The sequence below is a fragment of the Parasteatoda tepidariorum genome, chromosome 10, assembly GCF_043381705.1.
Source record: "Parasteatoda tepidariorum isolate YZ-2023 chromosome 10, CAS_Ptep_4.0, whole genome shotgun sequence".
NCBI lineage: Eukaryota > Metazoa > Arthropoda > Arachnida > Araneae > Theridiidae > Parasteatoda > Parasteatoda tepidariorum.
The window spans coordinates 54,562,985-54,586,813 of record NC_092213.1 but is presented as its reverse complement, the minus strand read 5'-3'; the positions used below and the strand labels follow the sequence as shown (position 1 = coordinate 54,586,813).

General features: G+C 30.4%; 2 protein-coding genes across 4 annotated transcripts in view; one reads left to right on the top strand and one right to left on the bottom strand.

Annotated features, from left to right (window-relative positions):
- The window catches only part of LOC107456887 (UPF0764 protein C16orf89 homolog), a 37,707-nt gene extending 14,415 nt beyond the window's left edge, over window positions 1–23,292 (bottom strand). Inside the window, exon 1 of the mRNA XM_043039371.2 lies at window positions 22,851–23,292. Within this exon, the coding sequence (XP_042895305.1) occupies window positions 22,851–23,037 (187 nt within the window). The 5' untranslated portion in view covers window positions 23,038–23,292. The remainder of the gene's footprint in view (window positions 1–22,850) is intronic.
- LOC139426766 (uncharacterized) lies at window positions 9,809–19,672 on the top strand. Of its 3 annotated transcripts, none has more exons than XR_011637969.1 (2): window positions 9,809–9,932; window positions 13,176–13,612. XR_011637969.1 is itself a non-coding variant. In XM_071186661.1 (2 exons), exon 2 carries the CDS (start codon window positions 18,845–18,847, stop codon window positions 19,580–19,582), a length of 738 nt encoding a protein of 245 aa, XP_071042762.1. In that variant the 5' UTR covers window positions 9,814–9,932; window positions 18,841–18,844; the 3' UTR covers window positions 19,583–19,672. The 3 variants fall into 3 exon arrangements, 2 of the variants coding, with proteins under 2 accessions (XP_071042762.1, XP_071042761.1); XM_071186661.1 differs by lacking the exon at window positions 13,176–13,612 and adding an exon at window positions 18,841–19,672 and having other exon boundaries at window positions 9,814–9,932; XM_071186660.1 differs by lacking the exons at window positions 9,809–9,932; window positions 13,176–13,612 and adding exons at window positions 17,810–18,010; window positions 18,841–19,672.
- Window positions 23,293–23,829: the final 537 nt, after the last annotated feature.

Genomic DNA, 23,829 nt, shown 5'->3' with positions numbered 1-23,829 from the left:
TAATAAATCCTAATAAAGAATAATTATCCTTACGAATAATTATCCTCATATAATATTTATATATCTTTTATATTTATATTTATATATCTTTTATATTTTTCTTTATATATTTATATATATATATATATATATAATAGATAAATGAACAAATATTGAAATTATTTTACTTATTGATTAATCTTTAAATAAATGAGTATTATAATTATGCCAAAACTGCATTATTTCTGAAATCGAAATTAATCAAAGTCATTTAGAAATTAATTTATTTCTGACGGGTTTTAATAAATTATGTGAATTATAATAGGAAAATGTATTTCTCCCTTTTCTGTATTTTAATTTTTTTGTAATTCGTATTTATTATTTATTTTTAAATTTTATTTAAAAGCAATCAAGACATTTTTGAATTTTAAGGTGTAAATATTTTTACATGACTTAAAAAAAATTTACATCAAATGTCAAAAATTAAAAATTTGATCGAATTTGGTCGAAAAGTTTCTAAGCAATATAACTTCAAAAAAGTCGTATTTTAAATTTTTCATTTTTCAAGATGTAATCGATTTAAATTTATATTGCTGATAATTTTGTTAAATCAAAAATCGTGTAGTTTAAAATGATCAAAAGTTAGAATTAATTAAACTTAAATTTTTTATTAATTTACCTTTCGATTCAAAATTTGCTCAATCATCGTCAAATTAAAAATTATTGGAATAAATTTTAACTTGAATTTATCTTTTGATAAATGAATTGTATAATTGGGCAAACATTAATTTAATTCAAAATTAGAAATCAATTAAATTTATTTAGAAATTTATTTTCGTCCGTGTTATCATTAAATAAGACGATTTTTAATGGAAAAATGTGCGTCGTAAGCAATTTTTTGTTCTTTCTACATTTTCAAAACCTAATGTTCCTAAATTAATTAAAATACCACTTAGAATATTTTTTTACTGAGCTCTTTAATTATTAACTAATGGTTAAGGGTCTTTTTCAGATTTAAAAGAGTCTACTTCTTCTTTGTTAACTCACAGATAAATTAAACGCAAGTGGTTTAATTTATCCGTAATTATTAATATATTAAGTATTATATATTAATAATATTAATAAAGTAATATACATTAATAATTTACTTTATATTGATGATATATAAAGTAAATCAGAAATATGAAGCATATTTCTGAACATTTATTTTTGTTACATTTTATAGATTGAAAAGTGCTCCATTGAACTCAGTTACTAAGTTTTAAATTTTTAAGTCATAATTATTTTTAAAACTTTTCAAAATTCAGGCTTTTAAAATACTTGCAACTTTAAAATTTTAAATTTGGTAGCTAGGTTTTATAATCTATTCAATAAATAAAATAAAATAAAATAAAATAAAATAAAATAAAATAAAATAAAATAAAAAATGTTCAAAAATATTAATTAGTTACTTAATAAACAAAAAAATATTTCTTATTTATGAGTCATTGTAGGTTAACAAGTTTAACATTTCAAGTCTTAAAAAATACTTACAAATTTAAAGTTTTAAAATTGGTTATTATGTTAATTTTGACAAATTTAAAAAATATTCAAAGTTATGAATTAATTAATATGTAAAGAAGTAGCGTACGTATGAGTTTTCGTAGATCAAAGTTTTTATAGTTCAAGCTCTTTTTCAAAATTAAAGTCTTAAAAATAATTCCAATCTTTAAATTTAACATTTTGTCACAGTGTTTATAATGGCACAAATATATAAAATAGTAATATAACAGTTATAAAATGGCTGTGTATAACAGTTATAAAATGGCACAAATAGATAAAATGAATATTAAAAACATACAAAATACGCATACATGTTAAGTAGTTGCTTAAATAAACTTTGCTTTCATATAATTATCCATAGATTATAGAGGAAGAACAATCCATTTTCTGTCTGAAAGAGAACCTTTAAGCATAATTGAGTTATGTTATGTTCTTGGCAAATAGTTGTAACTAATATTAGCAAATATTTATAATCATTATTAATTAGTTTTAACTGGCATTAGTAATAAATTATATCTAACGTTTTATCATTTTTCTTCTTTCAAGAACCATGAAATATATCTTCAGGAAAGAAAACGCAATATATGTAAATATAAAATGGCCAAAACATCTAAATTTACTTCAAGAAAAAGTTAATAAAACCTGATTGTTTGATATAGTATAAAGTCACGTTTGGTATAATTGATGGTTTAAGAAAATGTCAGGATTTAATGAGCTATTCTGAGAAAAAAGAACTTAAATGAAATATGTTATGTACTTTGAATTGTGTATTTAGAGTGAGGTATTAAGAACAATCCACATTAAGCTTTTTCAGCGAATTCTTGATTACTGTGGGACCTAGAAAAACGCTGAAGGATTAAATACAAATAAAAGTGTGTAGCAAAGGATTCATAGTTTATTCTTTGCTTGACTAAAATAAGTGTAAGACAAAATGTTCTTTGATCTGAAATACCACTGAATTAAAGCTTTTCTTTGAGGTGTCTTTTGTCGAATGAAAAACGTTTATTTTGGCGAATAATATGTTCTTTTTATAACTGCTTAGATTTCGAAACAGTTGTTCATGACTTATTGTTTTTGTCCATTCCTAGCGTCCTCTATGAGGATTATGAAAATGGCGCAAAATGTTAATATTAAGAGAAACCATAGTTACTTGAAAATGAAATGTGTTTGTGATCTAAATTTTTAATATTCAAACAGTTACTCTTACACTGTATTATTTGAGTTAAAAAATATGCAAACATTGAGAATTAAGGATTGATTTCAATGATTCTTTTTCTAATTTTTTTTTTTATCTAAGTGAAGAAATCTCATCAAATTGGCGATTTAAAGAAACAGAAATGTTCAAATATTTAAAATATAGGATCGTTTTTAAACCTACTCAATGTTTAAATAAATTAAAATTAAAGCTTTGTGCTTAAAGTTTAAGATACTGCGGATTCTTTTTCTTTATTTTCTTGACAGAGGAGTTTTAAAATGTGCGCTTCGTTCCATTGATTTATGAGCCAAATACTTCTTATCTATACTTCTTAAATTATATATTTTAAAACTTTTTTTTAAATTTCATTACAATTATGTTTTTTAGAAATATCAGTTTTGGATACTTGCGACTCAAACTTACAAAGTGATAATATCTAAATAAATGATTGAAATCAGATTTATTTATGTCAAACTGTATTGGCTTCTGAATCAACAAATGCCGCGAATGATCTACGATAACGTCATTTGCAATTATCCAATTATCGAAAGTTGGAATAGCTCTCCTTGATTCTGTTAAGGTTATCAAAAATATTCCTGCTTTATTACTTTTAATTAACACATTCCATTAATTTTCAAACTGACTGTTGATATAGAGACGAACTACTCGTTCATAACAAATATTTATGTCGAAATACTATTAAAGTTTCACTGGAAGAAGAACAAAAATAAAATGAATCCTTAACATTCAAAATTTAGAGTGTAACAATATAGGAGAGAAACCCAGACTAAGTCTTAGTCCTATGTAGCACTTGATTAGAGCAATTCACTAATGACAACATTTTCAATGCCTTATCAAGAAAAAATTTGTATGATCACTTTGAAAACCCAAGAATTATTTTAACTTAACCCTTCACAGATCAATTCACTTAGTGTTTGAAACGAACAAACGAGCGTCTTTTAGGTCAATCTGTTTCAGTCTAAATGTGGTAACAGTGTTTAATATTTAAATGGGATCAAATGACCGAATTAGTTAGTTCAATAAAACGATTGGGGATTAATGATGATTTGGATGGAAAAAAAATCTACAATTGAGTACTGAATGATAAAAGAAAGTTGCTATAAATCATCTTAGTAACAAATTCAGACAAATCCAGATATGAAAATGATATTTAGAAAAGGAAGCACAGCTCTTTAAATAAAGTTTTAGAGTATCTGTAAAATTTCAATTACAAAAATTATAAACACATTAGTGTACACTGAGTAATACATTAGATGTTCCAAACCAGAATTTAAATGAAGGAACAAAAATTGCTTAAAAATCAGACAAATTAATATAAAGGAAGGCGGGATTTAAAATAAATCACTTTGATTTCTTGATGAGAATGGAAATATTTTTAAAACCTCAGCTACCTGAGGACAGCAATTGATATTTTAATCTTTTTTGTCAATGATTTATCAGATTATAATAACGTTTTCTTTTTAACTTCCAATGTGTATAATTCTTTACTTCTTCTTCAACGGAGGACTTTACTCTTTTTCTTTACTTTTCTTCTTTTAAGGATCCTAAAAATTTGTGGTTGGGAGATTCTGTATTCATGGGTATATGATAATGTGTCGTAAATATGTTATTTTTTTGACATGTAAAAGGTAAAATAAACTTTAGTTAAGATTAATTTGTATTTAGTTGAGATTATATTGTATCTTATTCAAACGGACTTAAGCAAAAAATGTGCGATTGTCTTAGCAACGAAAATATTTCAAGATGCGGACCACCGAAGATTCAAGAGTCGTCAACATTCACTTTTTCTAGAATTAACACGAGTTTAAAAACTTAGAATAATAGAAAGGTACAAGTCAGAGACTGAACTACATCCTCGAGTAGAATATATCAATCATTTGTAATTTTGTGGCGGTGAATGGCAACCAGCTGTTTGCACTATTCCTATTGGGTGATGCGTAGTTTGATCCCAATAGAAATGTATTCCTATTGATTGCTATCTAACTGATCGATCATAGATGGATTGCCGGTAGGCAGGAAAATGAAGAGACGTCATCAGCTTAGACTTTTTTATAGCGATTCTCAAAGCAGAAAGTTAGATAAAAGCGTAAACATCGTAGAATATAAATTCATTTGAAACAAATATAGTTACTGAACATTTGTCATAATCAAATTTGAATATTACTATTATAAAATTTATTTAAGTTATAATTCTTTTGATAGAAATGAATAAAGTTTTTTTACTTCTATTAAACGCAAAATTAATAGGTAATAAAACTAATCACTATTTTCTATTTCTCATTTATTGTGAAATAGTATAACTATTAAACAAAAATTATTTTCACTACATAAATCAACGCATGTTGGTATGGTATTTTCCATTTTTTATACAATTGATGATGCATATAATCGAAGTGTTTCATTCAACTATAATTTCTCTCTCTCTTTTTTAATTTTGTTTAAAATTTTAATGTCCTTATTAGATGTAAATGTAAAAGTTTGTTGTTTTATAAAGTTATTAAGAAATTCATTTTTGGTAAAAATTTTATTGCATTAAAAGGGGAATTTGCATACCCTATATCACTTCTCATTCAAATAAATAATATTTGTAGTTGTCATCTTTAATATATGTATATTTATACATTTTAATAATAATAATAAGATAAATTACTGTTAAGTTAATATAAATTACTGTCTAAATAATTTAAAGATTTAAGGTAAATGCAGAGATAAGCCACACTTTCTTCTAAAATGGCATTTTTACATCAAATTGTTCTTTAGTATTGTTTCCAGGTATAAATTCAATAAGTTTATGAAATTTTCCCTCTGCAGTAACGCAGGGAGATCTTATTGCCTACACAGAAATCAAGGTGCTTATCATTAAAATCGTTCAGCAGAGCAGTTTGAAAATGAGGCTTATTATATTTCCCTTCAATTTTATTTCTGTATAAAATGGATTAAAAATTATGGTAGTGTCTTATTTTAGACAATTATATGTTTGTGTAAAATGAGTTAAAAATTATGGTAGAGTCTTATTTTAGACTATTATATTTTTGTGTGAAATGTATTAAAAATTATGGTAGTGTCTTATTTTAGACAATTTTTTTTGAAGAATGTATTAAAAATTTTGGTAGTGTCTTATTTTAGACAATTATATTTTTGTGTAAAATGCATTAAACATTATGGTAGTGTCTCATTTTAGACAATAAAATTTTTGTGTAAAATCTATTAAAAATTATGGTAGTGTCTTATTGTAAACAATTATAGATATTTTTTAAAAATGTATTAAAAATTATGGTAGTGTCTTATTTTAGACTCTTGATGGAAAAGTGTAAGAAGTCTTTCTGCAATAGGCTTCATCGCTATCTGTGTTCTAATAAAAGATACTCGAGGGAGGAATTGGAAAATGAAAGCAATTTTGAACAAATAACCAGGCATAACAATGTGGCAACAAGCTTAAATAATAAACTAAAAACTATGCAAGACAGTAGTGTTGAAAAAAGCGACGGAGAGCAAAACAAACATCTCCTTACAACCGAAGACATAAAATGTGCGATTTGCCAAGATATGCAAACATACACAGATATGTACGAATTGCAATGCACGCATAAATTCCATGCAATGTGCTTCATTGAATGGTTAAAGAGAAAATTTATGTGTCCAATTTGTCGTATCGATTTATACTTTCCATCTGATGAGTATGATAATGAAGAGACACTTTCTGATAGTGATGAAGAACTTTTATTGGAACTTTCATCGGCTGAGGAGTTTTGTAGATTTTGTTGCTCTATTCAGTAACAACACTTAACCTCCATTACACATTGTATACACGTATAATAATTGCTTCAATTGAAAAAGAAATGAAAAGAAAAATAGATGATGGTACAAAAATGTTAATTATGGGATATGGTTATCGTTAGCAGATTTTGGAAGATGAGGAAATTTTCTATTTATACACATTTCTTAATTTTTTAAAAATATTTTTGTTCTATGATGTATTTATCTTTTATGTAAATAAATGAAGGTTAATTTTCATTTTCTGCAACACTGTTCAACTTTAAAAGTTATTAGCGAGGATGAAAATTATTATTAGAATGAAATAAATGCTTTCGATTACACGATTTTTGATAGCTCGGAATGAGCAAATATGGGAGATATAGTGGGGATAAAGTGTTATATGGGAGATAAAATAATATGGGGGATATAGTGTTATAGTGTAAGGATATTTTGTTTTTTGTCCAGATTAGAGCTTCTGCATCTAACATAGTTAGAGCGTTACGACCAGCAGTTTTAAAATTGAGTAAAAGAGAAACATTAAGGAGTAGAGTATGGTTCTTAGCAAAATTGCCCCCGAATGTCGCGTACCTACTCAGTGTCAAAATCAAGCCAACTGTATTCAACTATGTTTCATATCATTTTCTTTTACCAGTCAAAGAACACGCCAAGCTACAAATTTACTTAAAGGGCTGATTAACTGATTCAGCTCTTTAAATATAACAACGAAGCAGTTCGTTTACAAGATTTCGATTAAATATAACATCTTTATCAAGAAAACTAGTATTTCATCGAAAAGTGAAAATGGAAAAAAAAGCGTACTTTGGTAATATCCCATCGACCATTTTCGCCAAATCTAAGTTGGAAGTTGTTCAAATTTAAATATTTCTAATTTTTTTGCATACAAAAAGTAATTTTTGTATTTTGTCGATAACTTTATAATCAATTACAATGTAAAAATGAATTTTGAAGACACCAAAATGGCTTTGACGAGGTGTCGGCGAAAATGGTTGACTGGATAATACGTAAAATACAAAGAATAATTATAGCATGATAGGCTTTAAAAACTTACTATTTCCTGAAATATATGATTATTTATCATTATTTTAGCGTACAATAGATATTTTGGATAGTTGAAATTTATTTTGAAAAAGCAAGAATAATAAATACGTACCTATAATTCAGAGATTCTCCGGTTCATAATACCTATTCGATCCTTCCAAATTGAATCGGCCTATAAATTTTTGTTTCGCGTCTTTTCTGTAAATTATTGCCCTCAACTAATCACGGACTGTTGCATCATACCTCTCTAACTGCTTAAGTTACTGGGATTCGTATAAGTTATATGAGCTTTCCATTCTTGTTACTGCTCAGAAACATCTGAATACAGCATGACATCTAAACATGGTTTCTGACATAATGATGTTTTATTTTAATGGTTTATCCGATGGAAATGGTGTAGCACAGTGAGCTAGAAAAATAATCTTTGACAAGTTTTAATCTAATGACGTGATCTATCTATGTGGAAAATTTCATGGTTTGATAGGTCAAATTAAATATTAAGACTAAGTACTAATTAAACTGAACTGTTTTAGTGAAACTTTAGTTAGACCCTATATATATTTGTCTATATAAATTCTTTATGGTCATTCTGTAATACCTCTGAAACATCAGATAATTATTTTTAGTACTAAAATAACTAAATTGTTGAAAATCAGTTTCAAAAAATTGCACGACCATGCATGTCGGGTTTTCTTGATAGGGGGGGGGGAGTCCTAAATATTGATATTTAGGGAAATGAGGTATTGTACCCGTTGTATTTTTTTACGCTGAATAAAATGGGAATAGATTAGAGACTATAATATAATTTAGAAGTTAAGATGGTTATATACCATTTTCTTAGTTGGTTTTATACCATATTTTAGTTAGTTTTATACCATTTTTTTAGTCATTTGCATTTTTTACATTGTTCTCTAGAAAAAAGGGGTATTGAATCTTGTGATTTTTTTCTCCCCTAAATAAAAGGAGCTAGAGCAAAGTTTAAAAGATACGTGGGCTTCATTCCCAAAATATTTATATTCATATAATTATAGTGGGAGGGGTTTATTTCCCCCTTTTTTTTTACTTAAACCACACACGCGAGGTTTTGCAATCTTTATTGATATTCTGACTGTTGGATGTCCAAGTTCCTTAAAGTATTTTTGATTTTAAAATATTCTTAAGCGAACGACATGCAAAATGATTTTTAAGTAAATTTTTTGCTGCATTATTTCTTTTTTTGAGATTGTATTTTTCCTGGCTCAGAACCACTTTTAACTTTTAACTACTTTTAACTTTTAACTAACTTGTCTACTTTTAACTTCCTGCTCTAAATCGGAAATATATAAGATGATGCTATATATCTATAGAAATATACACCGAAGAGCCATTACATTAAGACCACCCTCCATCTATAGCAATGGGCTCGCCCAGGGTTTCACGGTTTCTCGCCCAGGAACAATGTTTTCATGGGGCACATTAGGACCCATAATCCTCATAGAACAATCCCCGACGTCTGTAAGCTACTTGAACATAGTTGCAGACCAGGTTCACCCATTCATGGCAACAGTTTTTCGTGCGGGTAGATGGTGTTTATCAACAGGATAATGCACCATGTCATAAGGGTCGAATCGTCATGGATTGGTTCGAGGAACATTCCAGTGACTTTCAAGTTATCTCTTGGCCCCCAAATTCACCTGACCTTAATCCAATAGAGCATTTGTGGTCCTATTTGGAAAACTAAATTCGTGCTGCCACGCTACCCCCTCGCAATGTGAGGGAATTGCAGGACCAGTTGGTGAGCGCTTGGTACCAGATACCTCAGCCTACTATCAGCCCCCTGTGGAATCAATGCCACGGCGGGTGCTAGTAGTTTTGAGGGCTAAAGGTGGTCCTACATGTTATTAGCAGGGTGGTCATAATGTAATGGCTCTTCGGTGTATAAGGTGATGCTACTTCTTTTACCTGTCCTCTGGAAATCCATAAAAGTTTAATCAGTTACAGATGGACCAATGAACACCAATCGTTCAATAATAACAGTGCAAACAGCTATGGTATTCACAACCACAAAATTAAGACAGTTGTTCGATTTATTCCATCCAGAGTTAATAGATCTTCTGGCTTGGACAACTCTATTCAAGTTACAGAAGTCTAATTTTCTTTATTATATGATTGTGTTTCTTTTAATAAATTACAAAAAAGCTTGGCGTTCGCATAAGCATATGTTTGTTCGGATTAAAATAAATGAATTACAATTAATAGTATTTTTTATTATAAAATGTCAACACCAATCGGGTTATTCAATCTTTAACAATTTTGCTAAATATTCGCAGAAAATTTATCCTGAAAATTAAGATAGTGAAATTTTTGTTAATACAAGTTAATACGGATCAAAAATTACTAGGTGATTATAATTTATTTACTGTTGTTTTGTATCACTGTGGTATTAAGTTTAATTGTATTAAAAATACTTCAAAATTGTAATGAGTGAATTTGGCTGAAATGCTCTGCTATGCGTGTGTGCTTGTACACACGCATAGTAGTGCATGCGTGTAGCTGATGCCCTTTTGCACATATAATACTCTTGTTTGAAAATTTTGGAATTATAAACAAAATGTTTAACTGATTTTTTTAAATGATCAAGCACTTCTTTCATTTAAAAGGGATACTTACTGGGAAAACCAAAAGATGAGACCAAAATAGTGAATCCCTTGCATATGGTGAATTGAAACTATTGTCGAACAATTCATAAAAGAAAAAAATACACGGATAATATTTAATTGCAAATTTCATTCCGGGAAAAATGCTTTGAACCAGGAGTTCTCAAGTTTTCTAAGTGGCGAAGCACCGTTTAAATTGGAAATTCAATACAAAGCATTGAATTTAATCTCTCAACTATTTGCTGTATTAAAGAAATTGAATGACATAAAAAGCATTAACGATGCAAGGTGATCTCGTCATTTAAGATTGTAGGACATTAGATTTCACTGTTTGAAAATCTTTATTTTTGGACCAATTTCTCATTACAGATGGGAAAGCTTATCTATACATATTAATAAACGCGGCTGTGTGTGTGTCTGTAATCACAGTATATCGCCCCAGAAGCCTCGCCCAGGCACGAAACTCGGCACATAATTGTGTTTTGACATAATGAAGAAGTATTTTTTTTCTTTTTCAAAAATTTGGATTAGTTATTTAGTTATCAGTCATTTTGTAAGTCTATGCTTTTCGTCTGCTTTTTCGTCTTCAAAGAGCCATATTCAAAAAACTATTAAAAAATGCATATACTTTTCCCCACTCTTATAAATGTATGCTAATGCGAACCTTACAATTGAAATATTAATTTTCGACAACTTAAACCAATAATATACGAAGGAATTAATAATTTAATTGTAAAGTTCGCATTAGTTTACATTTATTAAAGTGGAGAAAAGTTTAACTTTTGTATTAAAAATGTGGCAACATATTCGATACGTAAATAGAACGCTTCGCTTTGATATATTTGTCGCTGTTCATAATTGTTATAATAAGTTTTTCTTCTTCTTTCCACGCTCTATTTTTTTTTCTTAAGCGAAGACGATAATTTTTGTAGCGATATAGAAATAGAAATTGATACCATTAAAAATTATACAGAAATAGAAATTGATACCATAAAGAATTATATAGAAATAGAAATTGATACCATAAAAAATTATATAGAAATAGAAATTGATACCATAAAAAATTAATTCGTTTTCGCGTTCTTTTCATGCTTCATTTTAGCTTTTATGTTTCTTAAGCGTTGTAGCTATATAATATATAAAATAGGAATTTAATTGTTTTTGAAGGAACGATCACACTTACCTTGGATCTCTTTGGTTTTTCTATTCTTTATTTTTACAGTTTTTATTAAATGTAATTAGTTATTTTCAGAAAGTTTCAGTTTGCAGGTAAGCACTTATATTTTTATATTGAAGTTCAATGATTTGCTTTCATAGTAATTGTTGTTCTAAAGTATTCGTTGACTTCTTAAAAACCCGATTACTGACATGGCAGAACCGCCTTTCAAAAAACTTTGTATTTTGTCAAAGAAAAAGATATTAAGAGATTCTCTAAGAAGAAGAAGGGCCCAAGAAACGTCTGTGGAACGTCAAAGAAGGATGAAACATGACCGAATTTCGACAAGCAATTCTAGAGCCCAAGAAGTATCAGAGAAACATCAAAGAAGATTAAAAGAGGATCGTGTCTCAACTAGCAGTGCTTTAATTTTGAGCTATTGGCCAATGATGATTTCGAAAGCAACTTTTGTATGCTTTTACAATTTCTGAGGCCTTCTTAAAAAAAAAGAAAAAAACAAGTCTTCATAAAATTGTTATATTATAGGTTAGGTTACCATAACAAAGTTACATCTTCAAACATCCTCAAGAGCTATAACACATCTGCAGCAGAACTGGATATGAAGACAAAATTGCAGGACAGGAACACTTTAATTGTCCACTAATCTTCAGATTTCCTGCTATGTTTTAAAAAAACTTTATTTGTGAATACCTTTAGCGTGGCGGACAGCTGGCCGCCTTAGGCGGCTAGTATAAAAATAAGACATACGTTTATGGCAATCATTGCAGATCCCCCTTTAGTTATTCTACTCTAATGTTTTCGAAAATTGCAACACCATGAAAGAATCGTTAGAAATCAGTGAAATTCATTCAAGTGGTACAAGTAAACGCGTGCAAAGGATTGTTGATGCCCTTTCGTTTTGAGAATCATTGGCATGTCTTACCTGACTTTAGATTTTATAGAAATGTCTGAGTTGAGATCACTTCATTAGCCTGTCAGCTGGCGATTCATCAATGGTCAATCAGTTAGATAGCTACCATTAGGAGTACGTTTCTATTTGGGTGGGAATAATGAAAACAACTAGTTGCCATTCACAACCAGAAAACTACGAAGTGTGATTGATTTATTCCACTCAAGAATGTATTTCAGCCTCTGGCTCGGACATCTCTGTGTTTCTATTCACAACCAACAGCTAGTTGCCATTCACTCATTTTATATAAAGTTTGTCTTAAAATGTGTTGCAAGACTTTCTTACAAAACTTTTCAGGAAAGCAGATGGAAATTCGGTGGTTCGGTAGTGTTGCTACTGCTATTCAAAAACCGATTACTGTCAATTATAAATTATTAAATTTTATAAAAATCTTTTGAAGATCACTACTATAAGCAAAATAAGTACGTGGTTTCATATTAATACTAATTCACTGACGTAGCCACGCTATCCGTGTTGATCTCTGAGCTTTTGAAAAGTAATTAAACAATAAAAAACGAGCAACAAAATCCTAAACATGAATCGTTTAAAACAATGGCTAATATTAAACTAAACATTGCTCCCGAACGAACAAATTAAAATTTAAACGATTTTTAGGATCACTAGTAAACCTTATAGTCGATGTCCTAATTTTAGAACCTAAATTTAGAACAACGGTTCTCGAGTTATAAAAAACTTAAAATAGCGTTCCCCGACTAGGATAGACGAAATACTGAATAACCATGTAAGAAAAGTTGAAAAAAACAACCACTCTAACATACACTTAATTTTTTTGCCATAGTCTAGCAATTATTGTTTGACTGCAGAAAATTATCTAACATTGTAGCAATCCGCTTTTTTCAGAAAATTGATGAACATGTTCAAGAAGATGCATTGCACAAAGTTTCACTCATATTTTAAGATAAATGAAAGGATCATGCCTAGGGAAAAATATCTCTCGACATCTGAAGACATGAAATGTGCAATTTGTCAGGATTCTCAAACCTACACAGATATGTACGAATTGAGGTGCACACATGAATTCCATGCAGTGTGCTTCATTGAATGGTACAAGAGAAAATCTATATGTCCAATCTGTCGTCTCGATTTACACTTTCCATTTCATGATCGCGATGAAGAAGAAACACTCGCCGATGCTGACGTAGAAGTAGTTTACGAATTTTTTGGTCTTATAAATGTGATTATACTACTTATTACACTGATACTCGATTTGATTAATGTATTGTAAACAAGGTAGTTATTAAAGAAAACATGTCAACTGAATTGAATTAAAGAGTGTGTGATAACTGTTTTGTAAATTGTTTTCCCTAAAAAAGTTATTCACATTAAAAATACCACATAGCAGAAAAGTTGTTTTAAAATTTTTTTAAAAATATACACAGGCATTATTTTCAAAAAATTATAAATACAAAACATGGATTTTGAGATTGGTCTATATTTTGAGGTTCATACTTCCCTCTATAATGTTTGTAATCCGGATCGAAGCGGTTTGCTTTCTTGAAATGCAAATAACCTTGAAAACCGATATCAAAATCCAATTAAAACATATACACGTGTTACAGAATATTTAGAGCAGCCTCGTAAAGTAAACCAGTTACGCAGTTGAGCGTTTCTGAAGTACCTCTACCGATACCCCGCAAAAATTGTCAATTTGGAGGAGTTTCTGCTCCTTCAAAATTTAAGCATACCCGCTCCTAGCGTAATGAAACTTCTATATTATTTTAAATTACCTAAATTATCTTCTTTTCTACTTTTAGTTGTTCTATAAACAAAATTTGTTTTTAATTTGCTTCTTCAATTATTTTACTGATTATGTATACATCTATAATCTTTAATTTTCAACTTTTTTTTCTTTTTAATAAATTCAAGATAACTTAGCTTTTACTCAAGTGCATAGCTGACAGCATAGCAGCCTTTTGTAACCAACAACCTAGCCACGTGATGTGATGACATCATCCACGTCATCATTAACAACTGATACAAAGTAGAGCCTCTAGAGTAAGGCTCCTATATATACTCTAATTCAGGTGCTCTACCCTAGAGGAGCCTTGATATAAAGTTGTTAGCTGATAAAGTTAATGGGAAGAGCTCGGTCCAAAATGAGATTGCATACACACAAAATATGACTTACTAGACAAGTTATTTATGTGTCTGAATGAACTTTAGTTTCACCAAGATAACTTTAAGAGACTGGGCAGGACATTTATGTGACTGAATGGACTCACACTGAATGACACTTTGCGACAAACGAAAGGTCAAAAGTATTTAAACAAAGCGGGACATCATTTATGGACGGCCTCTTTTACTTTAACTGAGATACATGGTTATAATAATTTAAGTTTCACTTTAAAAAGGTTGTTAAAAAAGAACGAAGGGTTAGAAAAGAATTAAATATATATAAATATACGTGAAACAACAGTTATTTGTTTTGTGCAGGAAAAAAAAGATAGTTTAAAAGTTGATTCACAATTCTTGACGTAATCGGAACATAATTCTAATCAAAAGACATGACATATTTTATTTTATAAGCGTCGTTGAACAGCCAATCCAATTTTTGGGTTTACGATTACTAATGTTCAACTTCTTTGTAATTTTGAACCCAATCCAGAAGACAAGGGAACTCTTGGATCAACTATTGGGAGAAATTTTACCTTCGTGGAGGACTTTTTTGATGGAACTAGCCAGCATTTGCGTTACATGAAAAGGAAGACCACGAGAAACTCCCACGGTTAGCCTAGCGGCAACGGGACTCTAACCCATGATGGATACCACTGAGGATATTTCACGTCAGCACTGTGGTCGGTGCAAGCCGGATGCGGATTCGTATCGACCAGCTATCGCCGGGATTCGAACCCGGTTCACCTCATTGGAAGGCAAATGCTCTATTCCCTGAACCATCGCGGCTCGACATGACATATTGATGGTACTCTCTTTGTTCAAAGTCCTTCTCCGTCGACTAAATGTGCCTTAGCGGATTAAAAAGACATCAGTTTTTTTAGTTACCGCTGTTCCAAATGAAAAAGAAGACTAAAAAAGTCACAGAAGCCGTAGAAAAAGCCACTAAGAAAATAAGTTCTTAAACGTTCCTGTCTCAAACAATGTAGAGAAAGTAAAAACTGAAGAAACCAAAACTTTTATTTTAATAACAGCACCTCAGAATAATTTTTTTTCAAAGCAATGATTTTTTAAGCTCTTTTTACGGTCAAATTAGGAACAAATTTTTTTTCGCAAAACAGATTCATTTAGAGATGCCTAGCTGACGTAACTTCACTTACCTGTCCACTGGAAATCCATCAATGATCAATCAGTTACAGATGCAACCAATAGGAATACGCTTCTATTGGGATAGGAATACGAGTCGTCCAAAAGGNCAACTGATATAAAGTAGAGCTCCTAGAGTAAGGCTCCTGTATATACTCTAATTCTACCCTAGAGGAGCCTTGATATAAAGTTGTTAACTAATAAAGTTGATGTGAAGAGCTCGGTCCAAAATGAGATTACGCGCATACAAAAGAAGACTTAAAAGACAAGTTATTTATGTGTCTGAATGAACTTTAGTTTCAACAAGATAACTTTAAGAGACTGGGCAGGACTATTTATGTGACTGAATGGACTCACACTGAATGACACTTTGCGACAAAGGAAAGGTCAAAAGTATTTAAACAAAGCGGGACATCATTAATGGACGGCCTCTTTCACTTTAACTGAGATACAGGGTTAATGATAATTTAAGTTTCACTTTAAAAAGGTTGTTAAAAAAGAACTAAGGGTTAGAAAGGAATTAAATACATATCAATAAACGTGAAACAACAGTTCTTTGTTTAGTGCAGCAAAAAAAAAGATAGTTTAAAAGTTCACTCACAATTCTTGACGTAATCGGAATAAAATTCTAATCGAAGGACTTGACATATTTTATTTTATAAGCGTCGTTGAACAGCCAGTCCAATTTTTGGGTTTATGACTACTAATGTTCAACTTCTTTGTAATTTTGAACCCAATCCAGAAGGCAAGGGAACTCCTGGATCAAGTATTAGAAGAAATTTGCCTTCATGGAGGACTTTTTGATGGAACTAGCCCGCATTTGCGTTTCATAAAAAGGAAGACCACGAGAGCCTCCCACTGTTAGCCTGACAGGCAACCGGGCTCTAACCCATGATCCGTCTACCACTGAGGATATTTCACGTCAGCACTGTGGTCAATGTGAGCCGGATGCGGATTCGTATCGACCAGTCATTGCCGAGATTCGAACCCGGTTCACCTCATTGGAAGGCAAATGCTCTATTCCCTGAACCATCGCGGCTCGACATGACAGATTGATGGTACTCTCTTTGTTCAAAGTTCTTCTCCGTCGACTAAATGTGCCTTAGCGGATAGAAAAGACATCAGTTTTTTTTAAATTGCCTCTGTTCCAAAAGCCGTAGAAAAAGCCGCCAAGAAAATAGGTTCTTAAGCGTTCCTGACTCAAACAATGTAGAGAAAGCAAAAACTGAGGAAACCAAAACATTTAGTCTAATAACGTCACCTCAAAAATTTTTTTTCTTCAAAGCAATGATTTAACCCTTTGTATCACCGCGTTACATATCTGCAACATACATGAAAATTCAATCCTATAATGAGGTGGATTTAACTGTAAAATCAAACTAAATTCAGGTAAAGAAAATATTGCAAACTCGGGGGAACCAAGTCTTGGTGCAGCTGCCAATATTATAATGCGTTTAGCAAGAATTGTTCCACGACATAATTGCAGGATATACAATTTTTTCACAACAATCCCCTTGATTGTATATTTGGCTAAGGAGGGATTGAAAAATCTGGTGTGAGACTTTGTTACCATAAGAACAACAATTTCAAACTTTTTTCACATGAAGTTTTAAATTTATTGGAATTTTTGTGCTATTTTTCGCGATATTGGAGATGTTCAACAAATGCGTTTTATCAATAAATTTTTAATTTTAAGGTCTTAATTTTTTCATTATTTTTTACACGCTTAATATGATGTATTCCAAGATCCGCGTAAATATTTCTTAAATCAGAGTTGTTGAGTAACAAAGGGTTAAGCTCCTTTTATGGTCAAACTGTAAACATAACAGATTCATTTCGAATTCGGAATTCATTCAGAATTCGCATAACAGATTCATTTAGAGATGCCTAGCTGACGTAACTTCACTTACCTGTCCACTGGAAATCCATCAATGATCAATCAGTTACAGGTGCAAACAATAGGAATACGCTTCTATTGGGATAGGAATACGAGTCGTCCAAAAGGTATAGTGCAAATGGATATTAATTAAATGACAGTGAAATGCTGATCTAGTTTAGGCTTTGACTTGGATATCTACATTTTCTCACGGATGCTCAACTGAAATATTAGGTTATTCCAACCGGTGATTCTCTTCTTTAAATTTTAACTATGACCGTATTTCATAAAATTTTAATTTTAACCAACCAGCAACTCGTGTGCCCGCATAAGCATTGTTTATGATCAAATAAATGAATAAAAATTAGCTGTATTTTTCAAAATAGAAAAGAAAATTAAAATAAAATAGATAGTACTTGAATTAGATAAACTTCACATTCACAACAAATTTATCCTGAAAATGAAAGTCAAAAAAAGTATTTTTACGCAATTTCACAGCTCCACCTTATCTTAAATCTCGTCTACAGCTCAAAATCATCAAGTAATTACAATATAATTCAATTATTTATTATTTCTTTGCATCGCACTGCTTTCACTTATAATTGCATTTTTTCTGAATTTGATAATTTTGACTCTTGAACCATTAATTCATTACAAATTTTAATATTAATATAATTTAATTTTAATATTAGATCTAACGGTTAAAGTGTTATTTTTTAAAATCTTTTTTATTATTCATTGGATTTTTGTTTTGTCCTAAATCGCTTGAAGTACCTCATGAGAAATGTGAAATTGTTATCTAAAAAGTAAAATTGTTATGTTACAGTTATAAGTCCGTGCTTTATTACTGAAGCTTTCTAAATAATTTAAATTTTCTGCAATTTCTTTTTATTTTCCACGGAGTAGCACTCATTTTTGAACAAACTGTTATATTTTTCAAAACTTTTAGGAGACAAGTATATTGAATCCTCATTAATGTTATCCACAGTAACATGCATTGTTAGTTTATATCAGTTACCTCTTCGGCAATGTTTCAAAGCTAAGTATCATGAAACTAACTATCTTCGAAACTAACTTCTTCACAACACTATTGACCAATGACAAAGGATGCAAAAATATGTCTTTTTTGTCCACTAACTTCTTTTTAATATTAATTCCGAAATTATTTTCGTACAAATCGGATCGAAAGTATGTGTTTTTGCGCAAACTGATTAAACTTGATTGCGATAAAAACGAATTACAAGTGATAACAAAAACTATTTGTGTGTACATTTAACATAAATTATAATTCACTACAATTGATAGTAAAGCAATTGTAACTATTTGACTTGAGAAGATAAACTAATGTTATGGTAACACTCTTTTTTACAGTTTGATGGGAAACAGCTTATCAAAGCCAATTTATTCAAAGTTTCAACCGTATTCGAGAACACACAAGCGAAGCATGGATGGGAAATTAGAAAACGAAAACAGTCCTAAAGCTGGTAATAATCGTGAGCAGATTTTAGAGCAAATTAATATGACGAAGTTAAACAATGAGAAATCAAATAATACGCAAATCAGCAAAGTAAAAAGATCTGACCTGGAAGAAAACGAGCCAAAGATTGCTACAGAACACCTCCCTGCTGATGAAGACATTAAATGCTCGATTTGCCAAGATTCGCAAACGTTCACAGATATGTTCCAACTGCCGTGCACTCATAAATTCCATGCGGTATGTCTTATTGAGTGGTTACAGAGGAAATCTATGTGTCCAATCTGTCGTCTCAATTTAGAATTTCCATCCGATAATCGTGATGATCCTGAAGAAGCGGTTTTCGAAGAAGACAGTGACGACGAAGGAGAAACGTATGCGGAAGGATTTTCCTCTAGCGAGGAGTTTTCGGATGAGGAAGATGGTGCAATTCTGAGAGAAAATTTCGAGGATTTTGTCGAACTGTATTCCGATTCACCAGAAAATTCAGAAGAGTTAGAGGAATTACAGTCTACTGAGCCGGAAGAAAACTCTGAGGAATTAGATGAATCACAATCTCAACCGCTGATTCTCGTATTGAATGTGGGAAAATTATCAGACTTTGAATTCAACTGCTCCATGGAATTTTCAGATTCTTAAAGCTAACAGATAAGTTAATTTTCGTTAGTAAATTGATGCTAACTTAAGCAAAATTTAAATAAAATATTTTGAAATCAACTCCATAGTTAATCTTCAAATCTAAATAAGAATGATTGTAGAGTTTTTTCTTTCCCATTAAAAACAAAAAATTATGATTTTAATAAATCAAATAACGTAAATCTAATAATATTCTGCCAATTAGACTAAACAATTAGGCTAAAATGTTAAATATTCCCACAGAAAAACAAGAAGACATGCGATTGTATAAAATTCAGGTTTATTTAACTCATAAGTTTTTTTCTTGGAGAATTATCTGCGGAAAAAGCCGTGATGGCTCAGGGGATAGAGCGATCACGTTCCAATCAGGTAAACCGGGTTCGAACCCAGCGATGGCTGGTAGATATATATTCCGCATCCGGCTTTCTCCGACCACAGTGCGGGCGTAAAATATCCTCAGTGGTAATTATGATCATGGGTTAGAGTCTTTTTGCCGTCAGGCTAACCGTGGAAGGTTTTCGTTGTTTTCCTCTCCATGTAACGCAAATGTGGGTTATGTTCATTAAAAAGTCCTCCTCGAAGGCAAATTTCACCCCGTACTTGATCCAGGAGTTCCCATGTCTTCTGGATTGGGTTCAAAATTACAAGAAATTGAACATTAACAGTCGTAAACCCGAAAGTTGGGTCGGCTATTTAACGACGATTATAAAATCTAATAAAATATCTGCGGGACATATATGGACAGAAAGGGTTAAGAAGGTGTGGGGCACAAAAATGTGAAAATTCAAAGTTTTGTTTTATTTATGTTTTGTTTTATTTATTTTATTATTATTATTTTTTTTAAAAAAAATAAGAATACTATTTATGTTAAATTTTTTTTCCATTTCAGTTAAAACGAGTCTTAACCCCCCTAGAATATTTCACGTTTATTTATTTCTACTTCAGGATAATCAAGCTGTTGTTCTTTAAAAATTGCTGGTAAAGATCGTCTGTACTTTATTCACTTTATAAATTTATAAAAAAGACTAAATCTTTAGGTGAAAATGTTACCGATGTTCGGCAATAGTTAACTTTTTCCGATGAAATTTGGCACTGACGTAAACGCTTTAGATAGTTCTCGAAATTCCGTCAATAGTATGATGTTCCTATGACGGAAAATTTCGATGCTTAGTATGAAAAAAGTTCTTTTACATTATTATCTCTACACAATCTTTTTGTCAGTGTAAGTGAGAAGTAATGATATCGAAAATATTTCATTCAATTGTGATTATGAGCCCATCTCAAAAATCCTGAAAATTTCTCGAGTAAAATCATTAATGAAGCATTTCAAAAAATTTATGTTCTTATAATTTTAAATCATTGATATTTTCAAAACGTGAAATTTTAAATAAACTATCCGCAGCATAATTTAAGTGAAAAATTATGTATAAGTTTGTTCTTATCTCTAATTACATTATTCTACGAGAAATAAATATTTACAAATGAAAGAGAAGCCAAGTATAAATTCTGGTCCTTATATTTATAAATTAAATATACAAGAATTTTTATACAAAAATGTGATTGATGATTTCTTTAAACTTCTGAACCTTGGATTTCCGGAAACTTTCAGATCGAAAAATCCGGATTTTTTCCGGAGCACAATCTCAGTAATTCTTCAATTCTAACACATTAATTTTTTACAATACATTTACTAATTTTTTCCTCCGTCTAACTCTTGCGGCTTTCCCACGGCGGAAGTACCTTGATTCAAATTTTAACTATTTTAAAGACATATCAGCGATATTTTCAAAGTTTTTCAAACATTCAATTTTACTTTAAAATCCATCCTGCAGCCATTAAATCATGCAAATAGTCCTGAGTATGAGTTCGGGGCATTTCAACATTTCGGTCAATATTAGAATGGACATACGTAAATTATGGTACATTTTTAAATTAGTTCCATCTTTCACACGAGATAAGATACGTCCATTACGTGCTGTACTACTTCCCCACGCTCGTCTCGAGACGTGCGTGTGTGGGGATACATACTATACACATACTGTACATACTATACTATACAATACACATACTATACACGTACATACATTGCACAAAAAAAGCCAGTTCCCCCATCAATAAGTGGACAGCATACGGTATTATAGCATAGTTTTCGTTTAAAATTTCTACAACCATTTTAAAAACAATCAAAAATAAATCTAAATAACTACTTCGAAACTAAGTTTTTATTTCTATAAAAAGACAAATATACTCTAAATTTACTAATTATTTCACACTACTTAAATTAGTACTCAACCCTTTGTATCACCGCGTTACATATCTGCAACATACATGAAAATTTCAATCCTATAATGAGGTGGATTTACCTATAAAATCGAACTAAATTCAGGTAAAGGAAATATTGCAAACTCGGGGGAAACAAGTCTTTTTGCAGTTGCCAATATTATAATGCGTTTAGCAAGAATTGTTCCACGACATAATTGCAGGATATACAATTTTTTTACAACAATCCCCTTGATTGTATATTTGATTAAGGAGGGATTGAAAAATGTGGTGTGAGACCTTGTTACCATAAAAACAACAATTTTAAAATTTTTCACATGAAGTTTTAAATATATTGGAATTTTTGTGTTATTTTTCACAATATTGGAGATGTTCAACAAATGCTTTTTATCAATAAATTTTTAATTTTAAGGTCTTAATTTTTTCATTATTTTTTGCACGCCTTATATGATGTATTCTAACATCCGCGTAAATATTTCTTAAATCGGAGTTGTTGAGTTAAAAAGGGTTAAAACAACCTAAGAAAATAAATAATAATTATAATAAATTGCCAATGGATTACAAGAGTTTATGGTGCCACATAAGAGAAATTATATATATATATATATATATATATATATAAATATATAAATATAATTTGTAAGGCTCTAAGGATAACATTTTCTCTCTTTTTACCACAAATTACTTAGTTTTGTGGAAATTTCACTTTAACACAGATTCACACTCGGAAACAGCAGTGTGAAATATTTTTACTTAAGAAAATTTTGTACACTTGATTTTTTTTTTAAATTTAGAAATAATTTTATTTTCAACTAGTGTGATTTCAGGGGCCGTCTTGTTCTTCAAAATAAATGCAAAATCCTCCTTTTTGAAGTCAAAAATAGGGGGTTGACTTATACAGCAGGGCAACATCTACTCTAGAAAATATGGTAAGNATATATATAAAAATTTTTTTTAAAAAATTCAAGTAAATAACACTTATATTACATACCCTCTACAAGTCTAGCTCCTAACACCGCATCTAAGTTAATTTCGTGAATGTGATTTTTCAAAAATAGCAAACTCTTGTATAGGGCGTCTAAAATTGATTCTAAGCGGAAAGTCTCTTTTTGGCATTCCGTTGAAGAACATATCAAAATGAACAAGCAGAGACATTGACAAAACATCCCAACACTCATACGATATTACTGGCTTTGAGGAAACGTGGTCCTTTTTAACTTCTGATCTGTGCGATCAGCGATGTAACCTAGCAACCAAAGAGAAAGTAGCGTGAAAGAAGAAGAATCTGCCGAGAATTTTTATTAAACATACTTTTCATATTTTTTCATTATTTTGTATCAATTTAAGATCAAAATAAGTGAAGAATATTGTAATTAGAATTTTAATAATTTATGGTTTTGAAATACAGCATGAAACATCGGTGTCGCTTTTTGCTTGAAAGGTGAAATCTTCCAAACACTACTCACTTCCAAACGATAATTTTTGAACTTTGCTCTTATTTGCAGTTATTTAAATCTAAGAGAAACATTAATTCTTCATTGAAATTTCTTTAATTCACAATATCAATTATTGAGAAATTTTTTTTTTAAAACTGCCTTTTTTGAATTTTATATTTTAGTGCATATATAATTCCAATAATCGAACAGATTGCTTTAGTAACTGTAAGACTATTTTTTTACAATTAAAAAATACCAAAATATATTTTCGCTTGTAATTAGTGGATCAGAAAAAATATATGAAAGGAACACCGATGTTCCATCTGCCTTAAAGGGTTAAAGATATCAGAACAATTAAAGAGCTTGGTGCAACTACGAGGGGTGAGGGGCCAAATTCTAATGTTGGAGAGAGAGCCAAATGGAATAAAAAAGGAAATTTGTTAATGCTTTTTTCCTCATCCTATTTATCATGCAAAATAAGACTAGTGTTCTATTTGCATATCTTCCAACTACTACGGAGTTTTGCTAGCTTTA